At 30.6% G+C, this 24,197-nt stretch overlaps 2 protein-coding genes and 1 non-coding gene across 3 annotated transcripts; 2 read left to right on the forward strand and 1 right to left on the reverse strand.

Annotated features, from left to right (window-relative positions):
* Window positions 1–10,234: 10,234 nt before the first annotated feature.
* On the forward strand, window positions 10,235–11,222 carry LOC111920879 (protein FAR1-RELATED SEQUENCE 5-like). The gene is made up of 3 exons (XM_023916454.1): window positions 10,235–10,298; window positions 10,689–10,771; window positions 10,854–11,222. The coding sequence occupies exons 1-3, from the start codon at window positions 10,235–10,237 to the stop codon at window positions 11,220–11,222; spliced, it is 516 nt and encodes a 171-aa protein (XP_023772222.1).
* Window positions 11,223–12,334: 1,112 nt separating this feature from the next.
* LOC111920880 (protein FAR1-RELATED SEQUENCE 3-like) lies at window positions 12,335–13,214 on the forward strand. The gene is made up of 4 exons (XM_023916455.1): window positions 12,335–12,427; window positions 12,541–12,689; window positions 12,747–12,987; window positions 13,158–13,214. The coding sequence occupies exons 1-4, from the start codon at window positions 12,335–12,337 to the stop codon at window positions 13,212–13,214; spliced, it is 540 nt and encodes a 179-aa protein (XP_023772223.1).
* An 8,585-nt stretch (window positions 13,215–21,799) lies between these two features.
* Window positions 21,800–21,907, reverse strand: LOC111920898 (small nucleolar RNA R71). Its single transcript, XR_002860015.1, has one exon. It is a non-coding gene; the product is annotated as a small nucleolar RNA R71 (small nucleolar RNA).
* Window positions 21,908–24,197: the final 2,290 nt, after the last annotated feature.

Consider the following 24,197-nt stretch of genomic DNA (forward strand, 5'->3'; position numbering starts at 1 on the left):
GGCTATCTTGGATGGCGGGCAAAATTGGTCCAGGAATTGCTCACGCATTTGAGTCCAAGTGGTGATTGTACCCGGTGGAAGTGCTTTCAACCACTCTTTAGCAGCTCCCTTGAAAGTGATGGGAAGCATCCTAAGCAAGACTGTGTTTCTGTTGACATTAGGGACATTGAAGTAATCCGCAATGTTGTTGACTTCATCTAGATGCTTAAAAGCATCCTCATGATCTTTCCCGAAAAATGGGATGTCCTTCAGTGCGGTCAATATGTGTCCCTTCAGCTCGAATGTGGCAGTGGCAGGTATTGCGGGTTGGACTAAACCTGGACCCACATCTTCTCGGATCCGCTTCTTATAAGCTCCCATGGACATTTCTTCAATCGCTGCCATCTCGTTCCTTGGCTCGTTCTCGAGTTTGCTCGTGTGTTCTTCAAATTCCGGCTCGGTATCGTATTCGGACTCGGTTTGGATGGGTGTCTGATCTAAGTGCTCAATATTGCTCTTGTGCCTCGCGGATGAACCTGACTCTCCTGTCTTCTTTCCCGACTTCCTTGAAAAAGCCGACTTCAATTCTTGCAAGGGCATCTTTTTCTTGTGAATTGCAGACTCGGGATCTTCAAGTGGTGGCACCAAGGGCGTGTTTGAGCCTCTGGTCATTAACTCCTGCAACTTGCTAAACTAAAAACGTAAAACTTGACTAAAATAAGAAAAATTAAAAACTGAAATCTCAGCTTTCACGTCGTGAGTTTATTATAACTCACGTCGTGAACTCTGTGACAGAAACAGAAAAAATAAACTAAGCTAAGCTAGCAAAAATAAATAACCAATTAACCTTTTTGCAGATTTTATTCCACAAAAAGGGGCGATTAATCTAATGCAACTAATTAAACTAATAATCTAAGCCGCTCCCCGGCAACGTCGCCAAAAACTTGATGTGCACAAAAGTACTCATTAATTTTAATATTTATAACCTAACGAACTTAACTAACTATGCACTTATAGGCAGTGTACCTAGTCAGATTACAGTATAGCTTGGGTAAGTCGGGTGTCGATCACAGGGAACGGTGTTACTAATTAATTTACTTACTATTAAATTAACCTAATTTTTAACAAGTTTAAAGGGGGTTTTACCTGATTTTACAAGATCATATGAACTTAAATTCAAATTCAATAATTAAAAACACACACTCTTGTTTAGTTTGAATCCACTTCTCTCTTATGGCTAGCTAATGATTACGGATTATTAAGCTGGTTTTTAGTTGTATTAGTAATTTAGTTCTAACTTACCAATAATTAACTAATTCATGTTAAACCATGTATGTTCACACATAATTAACACAGAACTAATTATGAATGTAAATATGCTATGTAAGATTTGTTATATAAACGCAATTATGATCACAATACACGTTCTCTAGCACAGCTAAGCTTATTTATTCTAATTACTAACTAAGATTGGTCAATCATAGCTCTAACAATTCAATGTTCACTAAATCATTAGGTAAACAGGTTCATGCAGTTTAATGGTCACTAAGCTACATAGAACATGCAATCAAGCAATTAGAAAAACAAACAGTAGCATGCTAGGTTATACGAATCAAACACAAGCAATTTTTACCAACTAAACTTAATCCATAAACATATAACTATTCATAAGTTTAAAGCTTCATCTAGCTAAACAAGAGTAGCTAGATTCAGCTGCTCATCATAGCAACTAAACCAACACAGCTAATAATGAAAGACATGTTCTTATTGAACTAAAATATAAACCTTTACTCCTTTTGGTGTTGAAAACCCTCTTCTAGAACCTTTCTTTCGCTCCAAATCGTCTTCTGGAATTCCTTCCTTCTGCCAAAAGGTGTCTCTATTCGTAATTGTCAAGGATTTATATAGTTGCTGATATCCATAAATTCATGTCGTGAATACTAAGAAATTCACGTCGTGAGTTGTAGATAACCGTGCCCGTCAAGGATTCCTTCACCCGCGTACATATCTTCTAGAACCAACGATTCACGTCGTGAATCCTTTAAGTCTCACGTCGTGAATAACCTTTTTCCAGATTTACTTCACTTTTACTCTTTTAATTCCCAAAGTTTCTTTTTTTTAACGCTTTCAGTCCCCTTTTCTTCAAAATGTCTTCTTTTTGGCTGTAAAATAACATTTAAGCTCATAAGTACCATTATTCTAAACAAATTACCAACTTTTTAATAAAAACGTACTTAAATATTGCCTAAAAATAAGTATAAATATGGCAATATCATGGATTAATGTCTAAGTCCATAACTATATTTGGTATGTACTTGACCCGACCCGACATGGTCCATTTGGGTTGCACTTCACCGACATAATTTATATGGATAGTCTTTTGAGAATTGTATATTTATGATTTATATTAATATATTATAAGTTCTAATATATTATTTATTTGGGTTGCACTTCACCGACACAATTTATTTGGGTTGCACTTCACCGACACAATTTATATGAAATCATATTATTTAATTAGTATTGATCAAGACTTAATTTAAAATTAATTAAGTGATCAAAATGAACTAATTAAATATGGACTCTTATATAAATGGAATGGGCCAAGTTCATTTAGGTTGGGCTAAGCTTTCATGGATAGTCCATGGTGTGTTTAACCCATGGATCATATGAAATGAAAGGTCATGGGTTTAACCCTAGTTTCCATACTATATAAAGATGTCATTGGTTGGTGAAATAGGCACTAGTGTGGGTACACTAAGAAGGGCTAGCCGATTTCACTAGAGAGAGCCAAGTATCCATATTCTCTAAAGTCTTCTAAGGTGTTTTGGTGATTTGTGATTCCACTTGAGGCTTCCACACTATTGGGGCTAAGCTCTTAAATCTTGAAGACATCAAGCTACATCAAAAGGTATGTCATCTAACTAGTACTTTGTAGTATAAGAACTTCATAATATGCTAGTTAGGATTAAAGCCTTGGAAAGTTCTTATTTGCATGTATAATAGAGAAAACGTAGATCCAAGGTTTATAGGGTTGCATGTACACTATAGGAGTGTTAGAATGCTCAAAACCCAACATTTATAGCCTTCAGAATGTGTGGGGTTTGAAGGGAAGCCTTAGTACGCGGGGCGTACCTAGAGATTACGTGGGGCGTACTGTTGTAGAGGAAGGTACACGAGGCGTAGTGTTGATTACACTGATCGTAGTGCTAGGGCTGATCGGGAATGCGAAGCCTTGTACGTTGGGCGTACGAGGTATACGAGAGACCTATGGGGGTTAGAGGAAAACCCTAATTTTAAGTGATTGTACCATATATAAGCACATTAAGTCCTTAGGGCTGGCCTCTTTACCAGCCTCTAAGTCCCCCAAACCCTATAAATTGTCCTTTAGCCTTCATGATGGTATTTTGAGCTCATACTGTCCATTTTTGATGTGTTTGGTCCATTTCCAAGAAAATGGAGTTTGGTACAAGGATGAGGATCAAGGAAGAGCTCATGGATCTGGATTATGGGCTTTATTTCTAGTTTGTTTGAGGTAAAAAGCTATAAAATTGATCATTGATGTCTTAGATCTAGCATGTATGAGTTTTAGGTTCATTCTAGTCCCAAGAATGAGATCTAGTGGTTTGGTACCACTTCAGGAGCTATGAGTTGCCACTCTTGGTGTTTCTGAGGTTCTAGATGCATAAAGTTGCCTCCTTTAGGGTTGGAATCCCCCATGTATGATTTGGTGTCCATTTAGTGAAAGTTTAATACTCCAAGTTGATGTTGGGTTCTTTTTGCAAAGTCATCAAGTCAATGACTTTATGGGTCTAGACGTTCCTTAAGAAGTAGATATGTTGTTTGGACTCCTGGTTTTGAGCATTAAGTGCTTAATCGATTTTTGGGCTTAATGGAGGAGTACGGTGGGCATACAAGTTTGTACGCGCAGTGTACAAGCCAGATTGCATGTATGCTAAGCATAAAACTGAGTACACCCCGCGTACTCAGTCAGGAGGGGTTTGGCATGTTGGGCTTCGGTGTGGGCCATCTTTTGGGCTTAGTTGTCTTGGGACCTATTGGGCTATCAGGTTTTGGGCTGATAATTATGTTGGAAAGGCCTTCAATGGATTTGGGCCCAATTTGAAAAATTAGGCCATGATTGGTTTTTGTTATTTGGGCCTCTTGGATTATTAAGTTTGGGCCTTGGTCTTAGACCAAGCTAGGTTAGGGGTAAAATGGTCTTTTTATCCCAAGTATGGATTTATTATTACGGTTTGGAACCCAATTGGTAATTGGGTGTTGTTTTGATATTGGCAGTTTGGGAATCTGTCAGCCAGCAGCCAAGGATCGTCTGTGTGTTTTTGCAGTGCAAGGTGAGTCTCCTCACTGGGTTTGGTGGGTTGAAGGCACCAATGTCGGCCCATGGTTTTATGTTAGCATGCTAGATGTCTGTTCAACTCTTGCGTGCGTTATATGACGATATGTTTACCAGGAAAGACCCGATGCCAGGTAGGGCCTGAGGAGGATATCGTATGTTAATTATGAGTATGTGTCTTATGATTATTGGGCGAGGCCCGATGTCGGGTGGGTCCTGATGACTATATGGTATGCTATAGTCTTTGCGATTATGTTATGTGATAAAATGGTTATATGTTTATATGATTATATAGTTGTATGGTTATGTGTGTACTGGGCGGGCCTCGATGCCGGGCGCAGCCCGATAACTGGAACATATGCTAGTGTTTATGATCATTTTATGTGTTAGCATGATTATGTGATATATTGTACGTGTATAGTGGGCGAGGCCTCAAGGAGGCCAAACAATAAAATATCTTAATCCGAGCAGGGATCGATGTCAGGCGGGGCCCGAGGCCGAGTGGGACTCAAGACTGGGCAAGGTCTGATGGAGGGCGGGGGCCCAGTATGTGATTTATGTATGTGTACTATATGGTATCTTGGGGAACTCACTAAGCATTATGCTTACGGTTTTCAATGTATGTTTCAGGGTACTTCGGTTTTCAAAATGGAATGGTCGGGATGATTGCAGAGCGTATACCACACATTTGCGCATTCTATGAATTACTCTGATTTTATGATATTTTGATAAATCTTGGCTACCTTGGTTTTATGGAGTTGTTATGTATTAATGATTTATTAATCTAAAAATGGAAATTTTGTGTCATTATTTTGGGAGGTAACAATAGTATTTTGAATCAATAATAGATTCAATTAAATAAAGTTTTCTTTCAAAAAAAATTTATGGATCATTATATATTTTCAATCATTTAATTTTGAAATCATAAAAGATGGGTTGGGGGGGGGGAGGATTGACGTACGTATGGGGCTTTTTTTTTCTTTTTCCCTCTTTTCTTTTACCTATTTATCATCGAAACAATTAACCTTTGCTGGAAATTATCAATATCTCGTACATAATTACTAAAACGTCATATCAACACATGAGATATTGATGATAAATAAAATCAAATATCCACCTTTTATTTTTTTCAATCCTACGAAAATGATTTGTGCTCACAGTGCTCACTTATCTTTGAGTCCTCACCCGATCCATATTCTCTCTCTCTCTCTCTTTCTCTCTCTCTCTCTCTCTCTGTATATATATATATATATATATATATATATATATATATATATTGATGTGTGCATAATTAACTACATACTTAATGCATATTTCTAATACTTTTAGCTACAATTATGCTCAATATGGAACAAAAGATACTTATTATGTTTAAAGTATGATTTGTAGCAGCAAAGAGTTGCTTATGACAAAAAGGGAGCCTACGAGGAGATGGAAGCAGGAAACGAGAGCTAAAACAAAACAAGAAAAGAAGAAAACTAAAGACCACGTCATGGTGTTCTTCAACACAACGTGTCGAATGGAATATTAGTGATCATCATGCTAACTTGGCAGACACGAGATTTTCACGAAGACCACATCATGGTGGCGGTCAACCACGACGTGGTGGTCAGATTTCTATAATTATAAAATCGTGGACATTAGGTCGAAATTAGATGCATGCATTCAGTTTTCTGAGATTAATTTTGACTAAGAACCCTAAAAAAACTAGAAGAAGATTGAAATTAAAGTGAAGATCAAATTTGAAGAAGATTTAAAAGGAAGTCAACATTGATTTAGTTGGTTTGCTTATTATACTTATGTATAGCTTATTTTAAGTAGATCTAATGTGTTTTTCTGCTACAATGAGAGGCTAAACACCTTTGACTTATGTTTGGTGAAGATGAACTTGATCCATATGTGTTGATTTGAATTATTGGATGATTATATTTTATTTTACTTGTGTTTGGTATATATGAAACCTATCATGTTTTAGTTCTAGTTTATATTGCTTATAAATAAAATTTTGTGTGTTAATTGATCATATTAATTGCATGAATCTATCTCCTAATTGTTTATAATCATTAGATAAATACATCTAGGATTAATCACATCTTAGTTTAAGTAATTAAATCTAGTAACTTTAAATGTGTTAGAGAGCATAATTAGTATTAATTTGTGCTTGGTTGCTTGAATTGATCATAGGAGAGTAACTCATATCATTCATAGTCCAATTGTGTTATTATCAATTTGGTGATTAACTTGTGCATGATCATTGATTTGTCATTCTTAAATTGGTAGGCCTAGATATTTGATCATAATAGCTAGATAATTGGTAATCAATATAATCTATCCATAAGAAATCAACCATAGCAGAAGGTGAAATCAGATCTAGGCAGAAGTATTCTTTTAATTCTTGAAGTTACTTTGTTTTCGTTGTTTGCTTACTTGTTACGTGATATTAAGTTATTTTGATCTTGAAAAATCAGTAACCCCCCCCCCCCCCCCCCAATCATAGTTTGTTTCTTAGTTAAATTAGAAATAGTTAATTTAATTAATCGAATTCCGTTCCTTGTGATCGACACCTGACTTACATAAGCTATACTATAATCCAACTAGGTACACTACCTATAAGTGCATAGTTAATAAGAGTATATATATATATATATATATATATATATATATATATATATAGAGAGAGAGAGAGAGAGAGAGAGAGCGGGGTTCAAATGTTTTTAGCAACTATTGTGTGCATGAATGCATCAATAGGAATTTAAGAACAATTTAATCATTAAATAAATTAAAAAGGGTAAATTAGTAAATCATGACTCTAAAATTATGGTAATTGAGATAAATGGGGGATTTGATTTTAAAATTACCAAAATAAAAGGAGGAAGAACGACCATCTTCTGATCCGCTTCTTCACAATCCAACCCTAAATCACAAAAGTCATCGGCATTTCTTCCTCACACAACAACCGATTCTTGAAGCAGGCCTCTCTTCCTCACACAATAGCCAATTATTCTTGATCTATCTCCACCATTGGCCGCCTTCCAAATCATCTTTGCTACTGCTGATTCAAAGGCTTCCAATTTGTTGCTCGATCCAAAGACCTTCAATTTGTTAGTTATGCGTTAGAAACAAAAGAACATCTTGTAGTTACAAGGTAATTTTTCAAAAATTCTTGTTTTATCAAAATTAAACTCTTATAGAATATCTCTATTTGTAAATTTCAATTTTTTTAAAGCCACATCCTCTGTTCTTTGATTGTCGGCACTCGATTTCACAAAAATCAATTTCTCTAATGTGCTTTAGGTAATACAAATTAGTCATGTTCTTGAAATAAATAAATTATATTATATATTATGATTTGTTTATGAACATGCGTAAATAAGTTTGACAAATATTTTAAAATTGTTTTTGTCTTTACTATCTTTAAAAGTAATGTTAGATGATCAAATAGTTAATTTTTTTGCTAATCTCTTTTATAATTGTATTTTTGTATTTGCTACTATTTTTTTGTAATTTATTCATTATTAGTAAGATTAAAAATGTATGTTTTGTATTTTCCTCTTTAAAATGTTTCTGTTTGCATGCATATTGGTTTTTAACATATTTTTGATGATTTCTTTGTCTATTTATAAGGATCATGGTCTTTGTTGATACATACCTAGCACCCATATTATTATTCTAACTTCATTAATTGTTTTAGATGGATTTTGGCTTGTTTGACGAAAATGCATAACAAGTGTTTGTTGAAATGCTTGAAAGAGAATATAAAGAATTTAACCTTGTGGTATGCATTCTGTCAGAATTACTAGTAACACATGTTTTATGTAATTGTTTCAAAAGATAATTAATTTGTCTATGTATTGTTTTGGTTCAATTTGTGATTTTGAATTCCAATTTACATGAACTTTATTGATCTTTGATTAAGTTTTTTGAGTTGGGTTTTTGTAATTTTTTATTTTTTTTTCATAAATTCAGAGACACCATTCTCTGATGGCAGAGAACTTGTAGCTGGAAGTATTGATGATTCAATCTATGTTTATGATGTTGAAGTAAACATCTATCCTGATCATAGATTTGATGTTGAAGCAAACTGACTTTTCCTTATGTTTATGATGTTGAAGCAAATAGACATATGGGCTGATCATAGCTTTGACCTTGTTTACCTTTTTATAATATTTCCATTCTGAAAGAATAGTTTATTATATAAGAATATTATTGCTTTATTCTGATAGAATTTGTAGTTAATTAATTATATGTTTAATGTGCAGTTGTTACAAGTGTATCACTACAAAGTATTTGGCAATGAATTTGTGATATAAATGGCTTGAAGAATGGCTTGAAGACCTGATGGGAAAGACTCCTTGTATAAAATCATTCTCATGCAATACAATTTTGACAGAATGTCAATGTCACAAAATGTCAATCTCAAAGAATGCTAGCATATTTTGAATTGGCTTAGAGGTCAAACATACACAAGACATCTAGAATGTTGTTATTTTTTAAGAATTATACTTGTTATTCTTTCAGAATGTTTGTTATAATTCAATGAATCACAATCGTACAATGTAATTATTTGGTATATTATTAGTTCAAGAATCGATTTTGTGTATTCTTTCATAATATATTTACTAGTTTATGGTTGACATTTTGTCATTCTGACAGAATAAAATCGAAAAATATGTTTACTACTTTATAGTTAAAATTCTATCATTCTGACAGAATAAAAATCGGATTTTTAGTTTTAAATTAATTTAAAATATTTAGATCTTTAAAAATAAAGGAATTAATTATCCCTAGCTGACTAGAATGCCTTTATGCTCAAATTTGTGTGATTATATGGTATATGTTATCCTATTATACTATCATAGACCCTCAGATCATGATCTTTGATTATATTCCATCCAATGGTCCAGATCTGTGCATTCTGGCACACAATAGTTACTAAAAACAAAATAACCTAACCCTATATATATATATAGGGTCTAGTTCCGATGATGACTCTGTTTTCGTTTTCGCTGAGGACGACGAGGACTAACCGTGGCCAATAAGCTCATTAAGGGTATTTAGGTCCAAAAAAATGGGCTACTAATGTTGGACAACATTCCGCTCGGCTCTATAACTTCCGACGCCGATGTCATTAGCTTTCAGGTCGTCTACTCCTCCGATCATCAAGCTAGTTCGAAGAACAACAACAAAATCAAGATTCTTTCTACTAAAATCTTCAATATTCGATATGAATCATATGGAATTAGGATACATTTAGATAAAAAAACTTATCTTTTACTGGTAATCATGAATTTATGTTTCAAAAAAACAAAAAATATTTGCTTCGATCATCATTCAAGTTCATTTAGAATTTGAAATCAGTTAGATTGAAATTATCATCAATTTCTACTGAAACTCTACAATTTAGGTTCACATAACACAAAATTAGCTTAGATTCGAACTCAAAAAAGATACATTACTACCGATTTGTAATGCTCTGTTTCAAAACACGATATATCAGTTACGATTTTAACGAAATCATCTATGAAATTGACATGATTAAATCTAATTTATTGTAACAACTTCGATTTAAATCTCCATTCTTCGATAGTTAAATACATTACGATTGAAAATACATGCTTTATAACAAAATTTGTTCATATATGGAACTATTTTATGATTAGGTTAAAAATCAAATTTTTATTCATGAAAAACTTTAGATCATTGTAATTAATGTACAGAAAACATTTGTTTTCAATATTTTATTGATAATATGATGAGTGATATCGAAATTGATTAATACAAAAGGCTAATTAAATATAAACAATGATATATATAAGAATCATGTTCATATCAGGTTCTATGTTAATATTAGGTCGGAAACAAGTTATGGATCAACATTCAGCACATATAGAATGTACAATGCATGTTGATGATGCAGAAAGCGGAAAAAACAAAACAACAAATTCCGAAAGTAATGATCAAGGTAATTTGGTTATTAAAAAATGTTTTTTTTGTAAAATATGATTTAATATACAATGTTTTATGAATTATTAACGATGGTTCTATAACAACAAATATTGGATCTTCATAAGGGAATGTTGAATCTTCATCATATTCTATACGTGATCCATTTGTGAGAATAATTAATGGAAAAACATATTGGATCCCAGACTTCATAGGAGACCTTATAAGGGACAAACTTTTCCTACATTTGAAGATGGTTTAACATTTTATAAAGAATTTGCTAGGAAGAGTGGTTTTGAAACAAGAATAGGATCTACAAAGATAGTAAAAGGAGTAGAAGGTTATGGAAGAAGATACATAGTATGTAATATACAAGGATTAAAAAAATCTACATATGATACTCTAACAGATTCAAACAACAAAAGACGCAGAAGACCTTCTATTAGAGTAAGTTGTGAAGTAGATGTGAGAATGAAGATCAACAATAATAACGTATGGCAGATATATAAGCTTAAAGTTAACATACACATATGTTTGTTCATGTATTAGATAAAAATTTTCTAAATTTTGAAAGAAGACTCATATTTTCCAAAAGAAAATCATATATGATATGTCAAATGTGAACATGGGACCAAGTGTTGCATATAAATACATGAAAGAGTCCGGAGGTGGTTTTGAGAATACTGGAGCTGGAGCTACAGGAACAAATATAAAAAATTTCAAAAGGGATTGGATTGAATTTATTGGAGAAAGAGATTCAGATTTTATGATAGACAAGTTGAAGAAGAAAAATGATTATTTACAAGATTTTTCATTTGACTATAGTATTGGAAGTAACGCAGAATTGACTGGATTGGTTTGGGCGGATGAAGAAGCAAAACGATATTATTTTGCCTTTGGAGATGTTCTTGGTTTTGATGCAACTTACCGAACAAACAAGTAAGTGACTCCATAATTTACTTATATTTTCGAATTATTTAATTTAATAATAATAGAATGGTGGATCATTATTTTTAATTATATAATTTTTGTATCATTAGATTTTTTGAATATAAATTTTAAAATAAAATATTTAAAAATCAATTGAATCTTTAGTGTAATTATAATTGAATCATCGTATTTATAATCATTATTAATAGAGAATCATTTAGAAAACTTTTGAATATTAATAATTTTTTTTATTGAATCATTTAATGATTATCTTAAATTAGGTCAAACTTAAATAAATAGTATGTAAGTCATTAAATTATATTTTTGAATCATTGTACTTAGAATCATTAATTTTATGAAATATTAATCTATCAACAATTATAATGAAATATTTTTGAAACTATTATTCATTTGGAGATGTTCTTGGTTTGATGCAACTTACCGAACAAACAAGTAAGTGACTCCATAATTTACTTATATTTTCAAATTATTTAATTCACAAATATTAGAATAGTGGATCATTATTTTTAATTATAAAATTTTTGTATCATTAGATTTTTTGAGTATAAATTTTAAAATAAAAGATTCAAAAATCAATTGAATCTTTAATGTAATTATAATTTGAATCATCATATTTATAATCATTATTAATAGAGAATCATTTAGGAAAATTTTGAATTTTAATAAATTTTTTATTGAATCATTTAATGATTATCTTAAATTAGGTCAAATTTAAATAAATTGTATGTAAGTCATCAAATTATATTTTTGAATCATTGTATTTATAATCATTAATTTTATGAAAGATTAATCTACCAATTACATTTTTGACATTCTACATATAAAAATAACTGGATCACTACTTTAATAATATTAAAACGTTAAATAAATAATTGGCATCATTGCTAAAAAATTTAAATAAATAATTTGCATCATTACTAAAAAATTTAAATAAACAATTTGCATCATTACTAAAAATTTGAATAAATAAAATTGTCCTTTTTTTTTTGCTTTTACATATATATATAAGATGATTTTTGTACAATTTATTGGTATAGATAATCATAAACGATGCATAACTTTTGGAGCTGGGTTACTTTCAAGTGAAAGAATTGAATCTTACCCATGGCTACTACATGCTTAAAAAAAACATTTCTCAAAGAGCCAAAAGTGATTGTGACAGATCAAGATACTGCAATTTTACAAGCAGTACCAGCTGTATTCAAGAGTGCAAGACATATATTATGTATGTGACACATATCACACAAATTTATTGACAAGGTTAGTATAAAATTATAAAATGTTTTTTTAATTCATATATATGTATGCAGTTGGGAAGTCATATGGCAAAAACTGATGTTTTGAAAAAGTTGAGTGATCTAATTTGGAATGAAACAATACTCAAAGAAGATTTTGAATCAACATGGAAAAACTTAATGGATGAGTTTCACTTAAATAAAAACAATTGGTTTAACGAGATGTACAAAAGGAGAGATTTATGGATTCCTTCTTATTTCAAATAATGCACATTCTCAAGATATGAAGCTGAAAATTATTTCTATGGGCTACTCTCTAACTCAGATTTGCATTTGATTGAATTTTCAACTCATTTTGATAATGCATTAGAAGGACAAAGATGCATTCAAAGAAAAAATGATCATGATTCAAGATACACAAAACCGGATTTTAAAACGGGATTGAAACTTGAAAATGAAGTAGCTGAATTCTTCACAAGAAATGTTTTCTTTGATATTCAATTAGAGATTCTTGCATCAATGGTTAGTTGCATGTCAATAAGATTAGAATAATGAGAATAATTGAAAACATTCATAATAAAAGATAAAGACAAACATCCAAAACATCATGGCCAATTTGAGGTACATTATAAATTATAATTATATTAAACATATTATATTAACTTATATTGACTATTTACTATTTTTTATAGGTTAAAATTTTAAATCGGATAAAAAACTTCTTTGTTCTTGCTTCAAATTTGAATTGACAGGAATTTTATGCAGACACTGTTTCTATGTTTTAAGAATGGAAAGTGTGGAGAGTTATCCAAAAGCATATTTGACAAAAAGATGGACAAAATATGTGGTACCATGATACGAATACTTATAAAATACAAATGTCCATACAAAAGAAAAGAAAGAAGAAATTCAATCTGTTATATGAGAATTAGAATTTGCAATGGAGCTCTGCATTGATAGGCTGGTGAATGATTTTGACAAATTGATCTTGTTCAAACATGATATGAATGAGAATACGACAAAGGTTGGCAATGAAACAAAAAATGTAAAATCAATGAAAAACACAGAAGTTATTGAGACTTTGATAGGTATGGAACAAAAGGAGAAAGGAAACATATTACCTCCTACATTAATCAATAACAAAGGTGTAAAAAAACAAAGAAAATAATGAAAATGGAATAAGGAGATTGCTGTTGAAAAAGCAAAGAAGGATGGGAGAAAATGTCATAAATGTGGTAAATACATAAAATACGACACAAGTGAAAAACATGATGCACGTAATTGCCATAAATTCGCAACAGAAGCGCGAGATCTAATGTTTGATAGATATTAAATTTGTTTGATATATTTTTAACAAAAAAACTATATGCCGATTAATAAGTTTGTTTGATGTTTTAAATAAAATGATGTTCTAAATATTAAGTTCTTATTGAATCATTTTACCCTTATATTTTTTATGCAAACAATCTGATTCAAATATGAGTTATAAGGTAGTTGATAAGATTGTTTGAATGTTTAAATAAAATAATGTTCTAAATGGTAAAATCTTTCTGAATCTTTTTATATTTATAATTTTGATGCAAAAATGTTGATCCAAATTATAGATATAATTTTTTAATAAGATCTGAAATTTGATTCACAAAAATAAAAGATTTTGCTTCTTTAATTTATGAATGAAATACTTTAATAAAAATGTTTGATAGTTTGATTAAAATGATGTTCAAAATAGAAAGTTTTTTTGGTTCTTTATATATAAATAAATTTTTGAAGCAAAAATTTTGATCCAAAATATTATTTATAAGTTTTTAATAAGATTAAAAGTTTTATTCAAATAAATATACAATTTGATTTAAATTAAATGGTGTTATAAATGATAATTTTTTTTTTAAATCTCTATATTTTTTTTGATTCAAAAACTTTGATCCAAAAAAAATAGTTATTTAACATAAAATTTATTAAAGATTAAAAAATATTAGTGGAATAAGAACAATTTAGATTCATGACTTTATACATGACATTTTTAATATAATGTAAGGACTATAATTTATAAAATCATAATAAAAGTTTGAAACAATGAAATTGCATCATCAAACTATGAATAAAATATTGTTCAAAAAAATATACAAATTTGAATTAAGTATAATAGTATTTATCTTAAAACCATATTGGGCCACGACTTTGACACTTTTATACTTGGACAAGGCTTAAAAACATGTTCGTCCACATACTAACATACTTAACACTTTTCTAAGTTATTTTTCTTTAACTAAGAAAGTATTTGACTTAAATTACCGCTAAAGTCTCTTTAATATGATGTATCCACGAGAAAAATAATAGTATTATATTATTCATATATGATAGCGGAATAAAGAAATATTTGTTAATATCAATCATATTTTTATGAATAATTTGATTAAAAAACATTATAAAACACAATTTTGTATCATATCATAAGTGGATCATAAATTACCATATAATGGTGATCATTCAAAAAAATATACATATAAATTTTAAACATAAAACAAACAAGCATACTTATATAGACTTCATTAGCATCATTATAAACCAACATTTGTTTCATAGCATAATAGTATCATAGTTAACGATATGATGATGATCATCAAAAGCAAAAAACAAAACATACATATAAATTCTAAACAAAAAACAAACAAGGATACTTATATAGTCTTCCTTATCAAGTCACATAAAAACCAAAGTATTTTCAAAAGGAGACACATCAAAATATCAAATAATCAGAGAACACCTATTGCTTTAACCCTGACTTCAACTTCATGTAAATGACCTTTAATGTAATCTTCTTCCTCTTATAGCTTGTTAGATTATCATAATCCTCAAGAGTTGTAACAGAATAAGCTTTGCACAAATTCATGTCTGACAACAACATCTTACAAACATATTTCTTCCTCATTTCAGCCAATTGCATCTTTTTACTGGTACACTCAGACACAAAATCAACATCTAACTTCTCCACTCCACTACCATGATAAACTTCCATGTGTATCATCAGAAATAACCCACAGTCAACAACATTGTCTTTAGTCTGCTAGTCCATCTGAAACCTTTCTATCTTCATTATTTTGAATGAATTGACTCTAGAATGATCCAAAATAGTCAAATATTGTTTAACATTGCCTTCTGCATAAGCAATTTTAATATTAGTATAAAAAAACAAAACAAAAAAGTTAATATAAAACAAAAATAAATGATTACCAAATTATCAAGAAAACCCCGATATTTTATAGGGATCCCTCATGTAGTCATGTTGTTATCAATCATTTCTATCTTTCCGTTGATTAAATAAAAAACAATCAAAAAGTAATGTTCTTTACTAAGAATAGGAAAGAATACATGTTGAAAAAATAAAATGTTAAAAAGTTATATATATATATATATATATATATATATATATATATATATATATATATATATAATTTAAATAAAAAAATGTAAAAATAATTAAGTTAACATACCAAATTAACACGTAAACTTTTAACACATGGAAAAATTTTCAAATGACTTTGAATTCTGTCTACAAATCGTGCATTAATACTATATTTGTCAAACAAAATGAAAAAATTTGGAATATATAAAATATAAATAAAAAAATAAAAAACAATACAGATCATACCATAAGTGAGCATGGCATGAAAAACCTTGAAGGAGTAGTGTGACCTTTATATTTTTCAGAATCATTTAGAAAATCAGACCATAAATCAATAACACCTTTGTGAATCCTACAACCCAGTATGATAGACTCCATCATGGATCGTATACCAGCAAATCCATTGGCAGATTCTTAGACTTTTTCCTTAAAAAAATTAAGATTATAAAAACATATACTAAACTTTTAAGATAAAAAAATTAAGATTATAAAAAAAACATCAATAAGGAAATACATGGGATTACACATAGCCAAAACAGAGAACCCACAACCCTTTCTTTTAATCGTGAAACACGTTCAGTTGTATCAACTTCTTTCTTATGATAAGGTGAACAAAGTGCTAAAGCAGGTTATATATCTCTTTTTGGTCTACCTGAATTGGCATTGATGTTGTAAGACTGAATTGGTATTGGAGAAAAAAATGATAGGTTCCTTAATCTTCTCTGCAGAACTATTAAGAGGAATTGGATCATTTGGAGTTCTAAAACCTGCATCTAAACCAATGTCTGAATCCAACAAATCCCCCTTAGACAAAATTTCAACTACCCCTACATGTTTGTATCCAACAGCTTGACCTACAATGCTTCTAGAAGATTCACCAATAACCAAAGCATGATCTGAACAAACCGGTGAAGGCTTTCCTAAAGGGTTTGAAATAATAGCATCAAGATCATGAAACTGATTTGAAACAATTGGATGACTCAATATTTTGCTTAGCTCAATAATATGATCTTCCAAAACTTCATTTGAATTCATTAACACCTCCAACTGTTCCTGAACCCTAGGATGATCCAAAAATTGTGTCATCGACAGTTGATCAAGTTGGACATCTCTTAACTCCTGAGAAAGCTGAACATCTTCATTTTGTTTTTCAACATTCGAAAAATCCTTGGAAACTTCATCCTTCTGACTTACTTCTGGACCATAACACAATATTTTGATGAAGTTTGTTAAATTCAACATTTCTTTTATCAGCATACTCCAAAATCTCTTTGTTGCCTGGGAAGTGATTCCAAGCACGAATGATCCAATGATCTATGGTAGGCTTCCAATAACTATAACTTTTAAACAAAAAATCAATCTTCTCCTTAAAATTTTGAAAAATAGTATTAAAATCAAAAGATGATAAAAAATGATCCAATAGAATATGATTCAAAAACATATATAACTCTAAAGACGTTGAACCATCAAAGATAATATCAAATCGAGGAACAGAAGGACTGCTATCCATCCAATCTTCATTCACATTATAATATTTATAAAAAAAAACAAATAAAAAATTTAAAATATATATTAAAAACTTAAAAAAATAACAATAAAACTTATCATCATTTCTCATTTCATCATCAATTATGTTTTCTTGAACAAACTTCTTTCCTTTATCAACACTATCCATAAAAATATGAACTGATTCAAAATATAAAAGTAAATAAAAATCAAATACAAATAAAAAATAAAACTTACCATTATCTCTCACTTGATTTTCCTTTGTGTTATCTTCAACAACTTTTTTTTACCTTTGTCAGCAATATCTAAAGCAATAGGAACTTCATTCTCAATTGATTTCTCGTGAACAATATTTATTCTTTTTTCAGAATGATCTAAAATAATAAAAACTGTAATAAATTACAAAGGAAAATAAACATAAAATTAATTAAAAAAACAAATTACCTTCAACTTGTTGAGCTTCATATTTTTTTTTCTTTGAACTTTTATTTATTTTTTTTCAAATGAATATTCTTTCTCATCTTTTCCTTATCTGTTTTCTTTTTCATAAAAACAACATATTTGTTTTCTTCATTCTCTTTCATCTTTTTCTTTTCCATTATTCTTCTCAAAATATTAGCAAGATTAATGTGTTCTTCATCTACAAATATAAAAAACAATTTTTTATTAAATTAAAATATCAAAAAAATAATTAAATAATATTATAAAAATAAAAATATTTCATAAAAATGAAAAAAAATATAAACTTTTTTCTATTTCTGAATACTATTGCATCATCAACGCACTCTTCATATGGTTGAATGACTTCAACTTTATTATAACCTCCATCACTAAATGCTTCTTTCAATTTATCTTTACCTTTAATTGGAGACCAATAAGACGATGCATGATATACCCTTTCCAATGACTTTGGAGATTCGTGCAATGAAGATACAATAACTACATAGCATGAAAACAAAATATAATTAATAATTAAATTGAAAAAATATAAATTTCAAACTTACTACTAAAAACGCAACAGGACTAGTGTATTGAGGATTCTTGACATGAATTGAATCCGATTCAAATTTCAACAACTTTTTGCTCTGATTTAAACAATCAATTACAAAGTCGCACCAATCAAGATCTTTAATGGACACTTCTTCATCAAAATTTTATAAAAAGTTTTGGTTGCATGTACCCATAGATGGACCATTAACCATGATGGTCACATATTCAACCAAAAAATTCAATAAAAACATAAAACCTGAATCAATGTTTTTTTTTTTTTTTTTTCTAAAAGCTCTATGAGATTAGGAAGCCTAATCCTAGAAATAGAAAACTGATTCCTCCAGTTTTTAATAACAGCAATCCCAAAACAACTTTTCTTAGGATGTTTTTATAGAAATATCACCCATTGGAAGTCCATATATGTCATGCACACCTCTTCTAGTAATATAAATATCCTTATTGTTGATACAAAGAACATTTTTCTTTTCATCATCTCTCTCAAGAACCCACGAACAGATTTCCCTAGAATTTTTTTTAACCACAAAGTCTTCAACAAATCCAAACCCTATTTCCTTAACCGCATCTTTCTAATTATCATTAAGGCTGATGTATATATTAGATATTAAACCTGGAGGATACCTATATACAATTTCAACCTTCTTAATACTTGACCAACAACAGGAGCAAAAACAAAGTCATCATCTTCATTTGGACTTGTAATGACTTTGGAAACCTTATTAACTTTTACAACTTTGACTGATGAAGTTCCTTTGGAAGAAGATGAAATGTCTACAAAAGACTTGGACCTTAATGAAGCCTTTCTATTAGAAGAAAGATCAACAATATTGTCTTTTGCATCTTTTTGAAGAGCTAATCTCTTCCTTTTATTTGATTCAACTACATATGAATAAAAAAAACATAAGAAAATGATTTTAAAAAGGAATTAGAAATATAAAAACAAACATTAAGAAATAAACCAAACAATTGTTGTATAAGATTCTTATCATTACAATGATTATAAAAGATAATTTCTAACATGAATAATAACTTAGGTTACCTTGGATAACAAAATAAACATCTATAATCATATTTATGACTACTAAAACAAACAACTATGAATTCCTTAAGTGTATACAGATAACAACTACATTTTTTTGAATCATGGTAGAAACAAAGAATCAATATATGAAAAGAAAGCATATAATAAAAGCACACTTTATACATATAAACTATAAACAATAATCAATATATGAAAAGCAAGCCATTCAAACATAGAAAGTAGACAACATAAAAGAAATACTAACATAACAAACTAGCAATTGATATTAGAAACAAACAGATAAACATGCAAATCTGATAAAATTATGTTTACATAAACAAAAAAACGATAACAAAAAGTGACAATATCAAGTAATCTAACAATTTCAGAAATTATAAACAATAAATTGAACTTCAAATACTTCCATTAAAAAAGAAAACAAAACAAAGCAAACAGAGAAAGACGAATACATGAAAGAAAGTATAAATAGTTCAATTAACAAAACAACGATATCAAAAACTGACAATATCAAATAATCTAACAATTTTAGCAACGACAATCAATAAATGGAACTTAAAACAAATCGATTAATAGAAAATCGAACCAAATCACACAGAGAAAGATGAATACAGAAAATATAGCAAAAAAAAACTAGGGTTTCGTAATAATTAAAAAAACGAAAGAACTGAAACAATGACAAATAATCGATGAATCTGAACAATAATATAGTAAAAACTAACAATAAGGAATTTAATTATACATAAAGAAATTAAACACGAACTTAATAACATAAAATATAAAAAACAGAATAGTACCTACTTCCATAAGATCAATCGGAGAACTGCGAAGATTAAACACGATGATTGAAAGAGTGTTACGACTTTGAACTACAGGATTATACGATCGATGCTTGATACATTGAGAAATGACTGAGAACTTGATACATTGAGAAAGAAAGAAGACGAATGAAGAAAATGGGGGGGGGGGGGGAGAGGGGAATGAAATAAGATGGTAACGAGGTTTTTTTTTTCCAAATGACGATTGAGCCCTCAAAACAATTACCCCTCGAAGGAAAATGGAAAAAAGTTTAATATAATTTCAAAAATGCCACCACCATTTTCATTAAAAATACAATTAAATAAAAAAAATCATAGCCATTCAAATTTTTAGATGGATAGCCACGATTAGTCCTCAGAGTACTCACCTAAAAAAGAGGCCTCCTCGATCCTCTCTTTCTCTCTCTCTCTCTCTCTCTCTCTTTATATATATATATATATATATATATATATATATATATATATATATATATATAGACACACACAATTTTTTTTTCGTTTTTATATACCCTAATATATTAATACATTTTACATTTTTCGTATTTTTTTGGAGTTACTTTTTAATTTTTTTCATATTTTTAATTGTTTTAATTTCTTCATATATATATATATATATATATATATATATATATATATATATATATATATATATATATATATATATATATATATATATATTGACTTAGGTTATTGTGTTTTAACTAATTACTGTTTGGTGTCGTTGCCGGTGAACGACTTATTTGGTTATTAGTTAATTGCTTTTAGTTATTCGATCCTTTTTGTGGGGTAAAAACCACAAGAAGTTACTTTTCTGTAGTTAGTTAATTTTGTTTTTCTCTTTGAGACGTAACCACGTCATTGTTATATCCACCACGTCGTGGTCCCGCTTTAATGAATTTATTAGTTTTTTGATTTTTATTCCTTTTACGTGTTTTTGTTTTGTTTCAGTGATTTATGACCAGAGGATCTAAAACTCAAATTGTTCCTCCACTAGAAGATCTAGAATCCACTTTTCACAAGAACAAAGACAAGAAGGATGAATCGAGCAATACTTTTAAATCCGATAAATTTGAACCTTTTGTGAAGACTCCAAGTAAGAAGGAAGTAGGATACGAGCCAGAATCCTTTACTGAAGGAAGTTCATATGATTCAAAGTTAAAGATCGAACAAGAAGAGATGACAGATATTACGAGAAAGATGATAGACGACTACAAGAAGAGGATATGTGAAGAACATGGACCAGGTCTATTTCCACTCGAGATACCAGCCGAGAGAAGTTTTGATTTCAAAGGGAACTATCTATCAATGCTCAAGGACATACCTTTCGCCGGTAAAGAATATGAAGATGCATTCAAACACATTGATGGGGTTAAAGATATTGCAAACTACTTTCACGTTCCAAATGTGCCAAGAGAATTTGTGTTACTAAGGATGCTTCCAGTGACTTTTACTGGTGAAGCCAAGGTTTGGTTGAAGTCTCTTTTACCCAGATCCATTACCACATGGGCGAATCTCCGTGATGCTTTTATTGAGTAATTTTGTCCACATTCTAAGATTTCAAAGCTTAAGAAGAAGATAGCCAACTTTCAACAAAGAGGTTGGGGAGTCATTGTATGAATTTTGGGAAAGATACCAGGGCTTGCTTAGAAGTTTCCCTCAACATAGTCTTAATGTTAAACAAGAAGTTTCCATATTCTATAATGGAGTCAATGTAACGACTATACAACTTTTTGACTCACAAGGGCCAATGACGACGAAGGAGCTAACAACTATAAAAGAATTGATTGAATAGTTTGCAAAGCACTCACATGAGTACCACAACCCACGAGACGATATTATAAGACAAAAAGAAGATGGATGGAATGATAACTTGGCTGCAATCATAGCTAAACTAGATTCTATGGATATGCGAATGACAAAATTAGATTATTCCATTCATGCCATTAGAGTTGGGTGTGATAATTGTAGTGGTCCACATTTGATGAAGGATTGTGATTTGGATGAAAATGGGAACAAGAAAGCACAAGTGCTCTACTCAATTGGTGACAAGTAAGATGAATATTGGAGGAAGCCCAAGAAGGAGTGCTTTCCATATAAAGAGTACAAGAAGCAAAAAGGATGAGAAGTATAGACAAACTGATAGAGGTTTCTATCAAAAAGAGCAACCACCACCCAGAAAGAAGATGGATTTTGAGTCGATACTTCTTAGATTTATGGAAGCATCTGAAAAGAGACATGATACTACTCATGCCAATATGAGAAATCACCAAGCTTCCATCAAAAATATAGAGACTCAACTTGAGCAATTAACCATACTTGTCAATGAGAGATTACTGCCTAAAAATCAAGACCCAAAGTCACAACCTCATGTCATGGCGATCTACACCCGAGAAGACGTTCATTCTAAGCCAATAATGATCCACGAAGCATCTACAATACAACCCAAGTTGTGTTTGGCAGAAGAGAATCCCGAGGAAAAAAGAGCAAAAAGTGAATCGTTTTCTATTGATTCACCACATCATGGTAATATGAACACGTCGTGGGCTTGAGACGAAGAAAATTTTTATCGTCTTAAATCATATCAGCCACCTTTTCCATTCCTATCTCGAGCAATCAAACATTATATGGAACCCGAACAAAGGAAATTTATGGAACAAGTGCTCCCACTCTCGACTAATGCCTCATTCCTCAAATCAATGGAGAGACTTCCCAAGTTTTGATCAATAGAAAGGAGTTGGAAAAGGCCTCGATAATAGTTATTAACAAGTTGTTTTCAAACACGGTCATTAAGGGATTACCAATCAAGATGGGAGATCCAGACCAACTCACATTGCCTTGTGAATTTGGCAATTTAACTTCTATTAATGCTATAGCCGATACGGGGGTGAGCATTAATCTCATGCCATACTCTTTCTACCAAAATCTAGGATTACCAAGGCTCCAAGGCATAAGGATGATCCTTAGAATGGCGGATCACTCGACCACATACCCACGAGGAATCATTGAAGACGTATTAGTGAAAGTGGGTAAGTTTGTTTTTCCAGTTAACTTTGTTGTTCTCTACATGAAAGAAGATGAAGAACTTCCAATTATTTTAGGAAGACCATTTTTGAGTATCGCAAGAGAATTAGTTGACATCCACGACTCAAATCTCACACTTCATGTGGAAGATGATGTTATTACTTTCGAGACGAGTCCTAAAGTGAGTTATGAAGTGTAAAGAGATGAATTGTCCAAAATGAATGTCATGGAAGAAGATTTTGATGAGCTTGTTACAATTGGAAAAATGATGGAAGAAGATTTTAAAGTTTGGGAGGAGCCCCATGGTAAACAACCCAAACGTTTGAAACCAAGAGCCTCGATTCCTATGACATTTGAGGTAATTGCATTTACTACACCTAAGGTTCAAGAGGAAGAAGAGATTGATGAAATAGAAGACGATTTATATGAAGAAGTGGAGATAGTTGATGAAGACATGGGTGGGGAATTAGAGGAGCCTACTATGGGCAAGATGGAGGTAGACAAGTAAGGATCTAAAGAAAATGACAAGTAGGTAAACAAGGCAAATAAGCAAGGAAAGGGGTAAATCGTAAATATGAAGACAATGCAAGTAAAAAGGAGAAGGAGAATTTGAAGAAGGCGTACAAGAGAATGATTCAAGCTTACAAGAGAAAATGGAAGGAGCAAAGGGAGATCCTACTCCTAACCACAATAACATAGAGTAGGAAGGAGTCCGACTCATGACTCCTAAAAAACGCTTTTCGGGAGGCAGCCCGCTGTTTTAGAGTTTGAATTTTCTTTTCCTTTTGATTTCTTTTTCGTTTTTAGTTTTCTTTTGATTTCTATAAAAATATAATGCCACTCTTGGAATATTTGTCACATTCTACAAGCATACAATGTTTTATAGTAAGTCATTTTGAAAGAACCTTCATCCCATAAGAATACAATATTTATGATA

This window comes from Lactuca sativa, chromosome 3 (genome assembly GCF_002870075.4).
Source record: "Lactuca sativa cultivar Salinas chromosome 3, Lsat_Salinas_v11, whole genome shotgun sequence".
NCBI classification, from domain to species: Eukaryota; Viridiplantae; Streptophyta; class Magnoliopsida; order Asterales; family Asteraceae; genus Lactuca; species Lactuca sativa.

Bases quoted from the DNA above. Each gene is read 5' to 3' on its own strand.
- LOC111920879 (XM_023916454.1), top strand. From the start codon at position 10,235: ATGCATGTTGATGATGCAGAAAGCGGAAAAAACAAAACAACAAATTCC. The intron at 10,299-10,688 runs GTAATTTGGTTA...ATACTCTAACAG, and splicing joins TTCCGAAAGTAATGATCAAG to ATTCAAACAACAAAAGACGC. The intron at 10,772-10,853 runs GTATGGCAGATA...AAATTTTGAAAG, and splicing joins TGAAGATCAACAATAATAAC to AAGACTCATATTTTCCAAAA.
- LOC111920880 (XM_023916455.1), top strand. From the start codon at position 12,335: ATGGCTACTACATGCTTAAAAAAAACATTTCTCAAAGAGCCAAAAGTG. The intron at 12,690-12,746 runs GTACAAAAGGAG...CACATTCTCAAG, and splicing joins AACAATTGGTTTAACGAGAT to ATATGAAGCTGAAAATTATT. The intron at 12,988-13,157 runs GTTAGTTGCATG...TATTTTTTATAG, and splicing joins TAGAGATTCTTGCATCAATG to GTTAAAATTTTAAATCGGAT.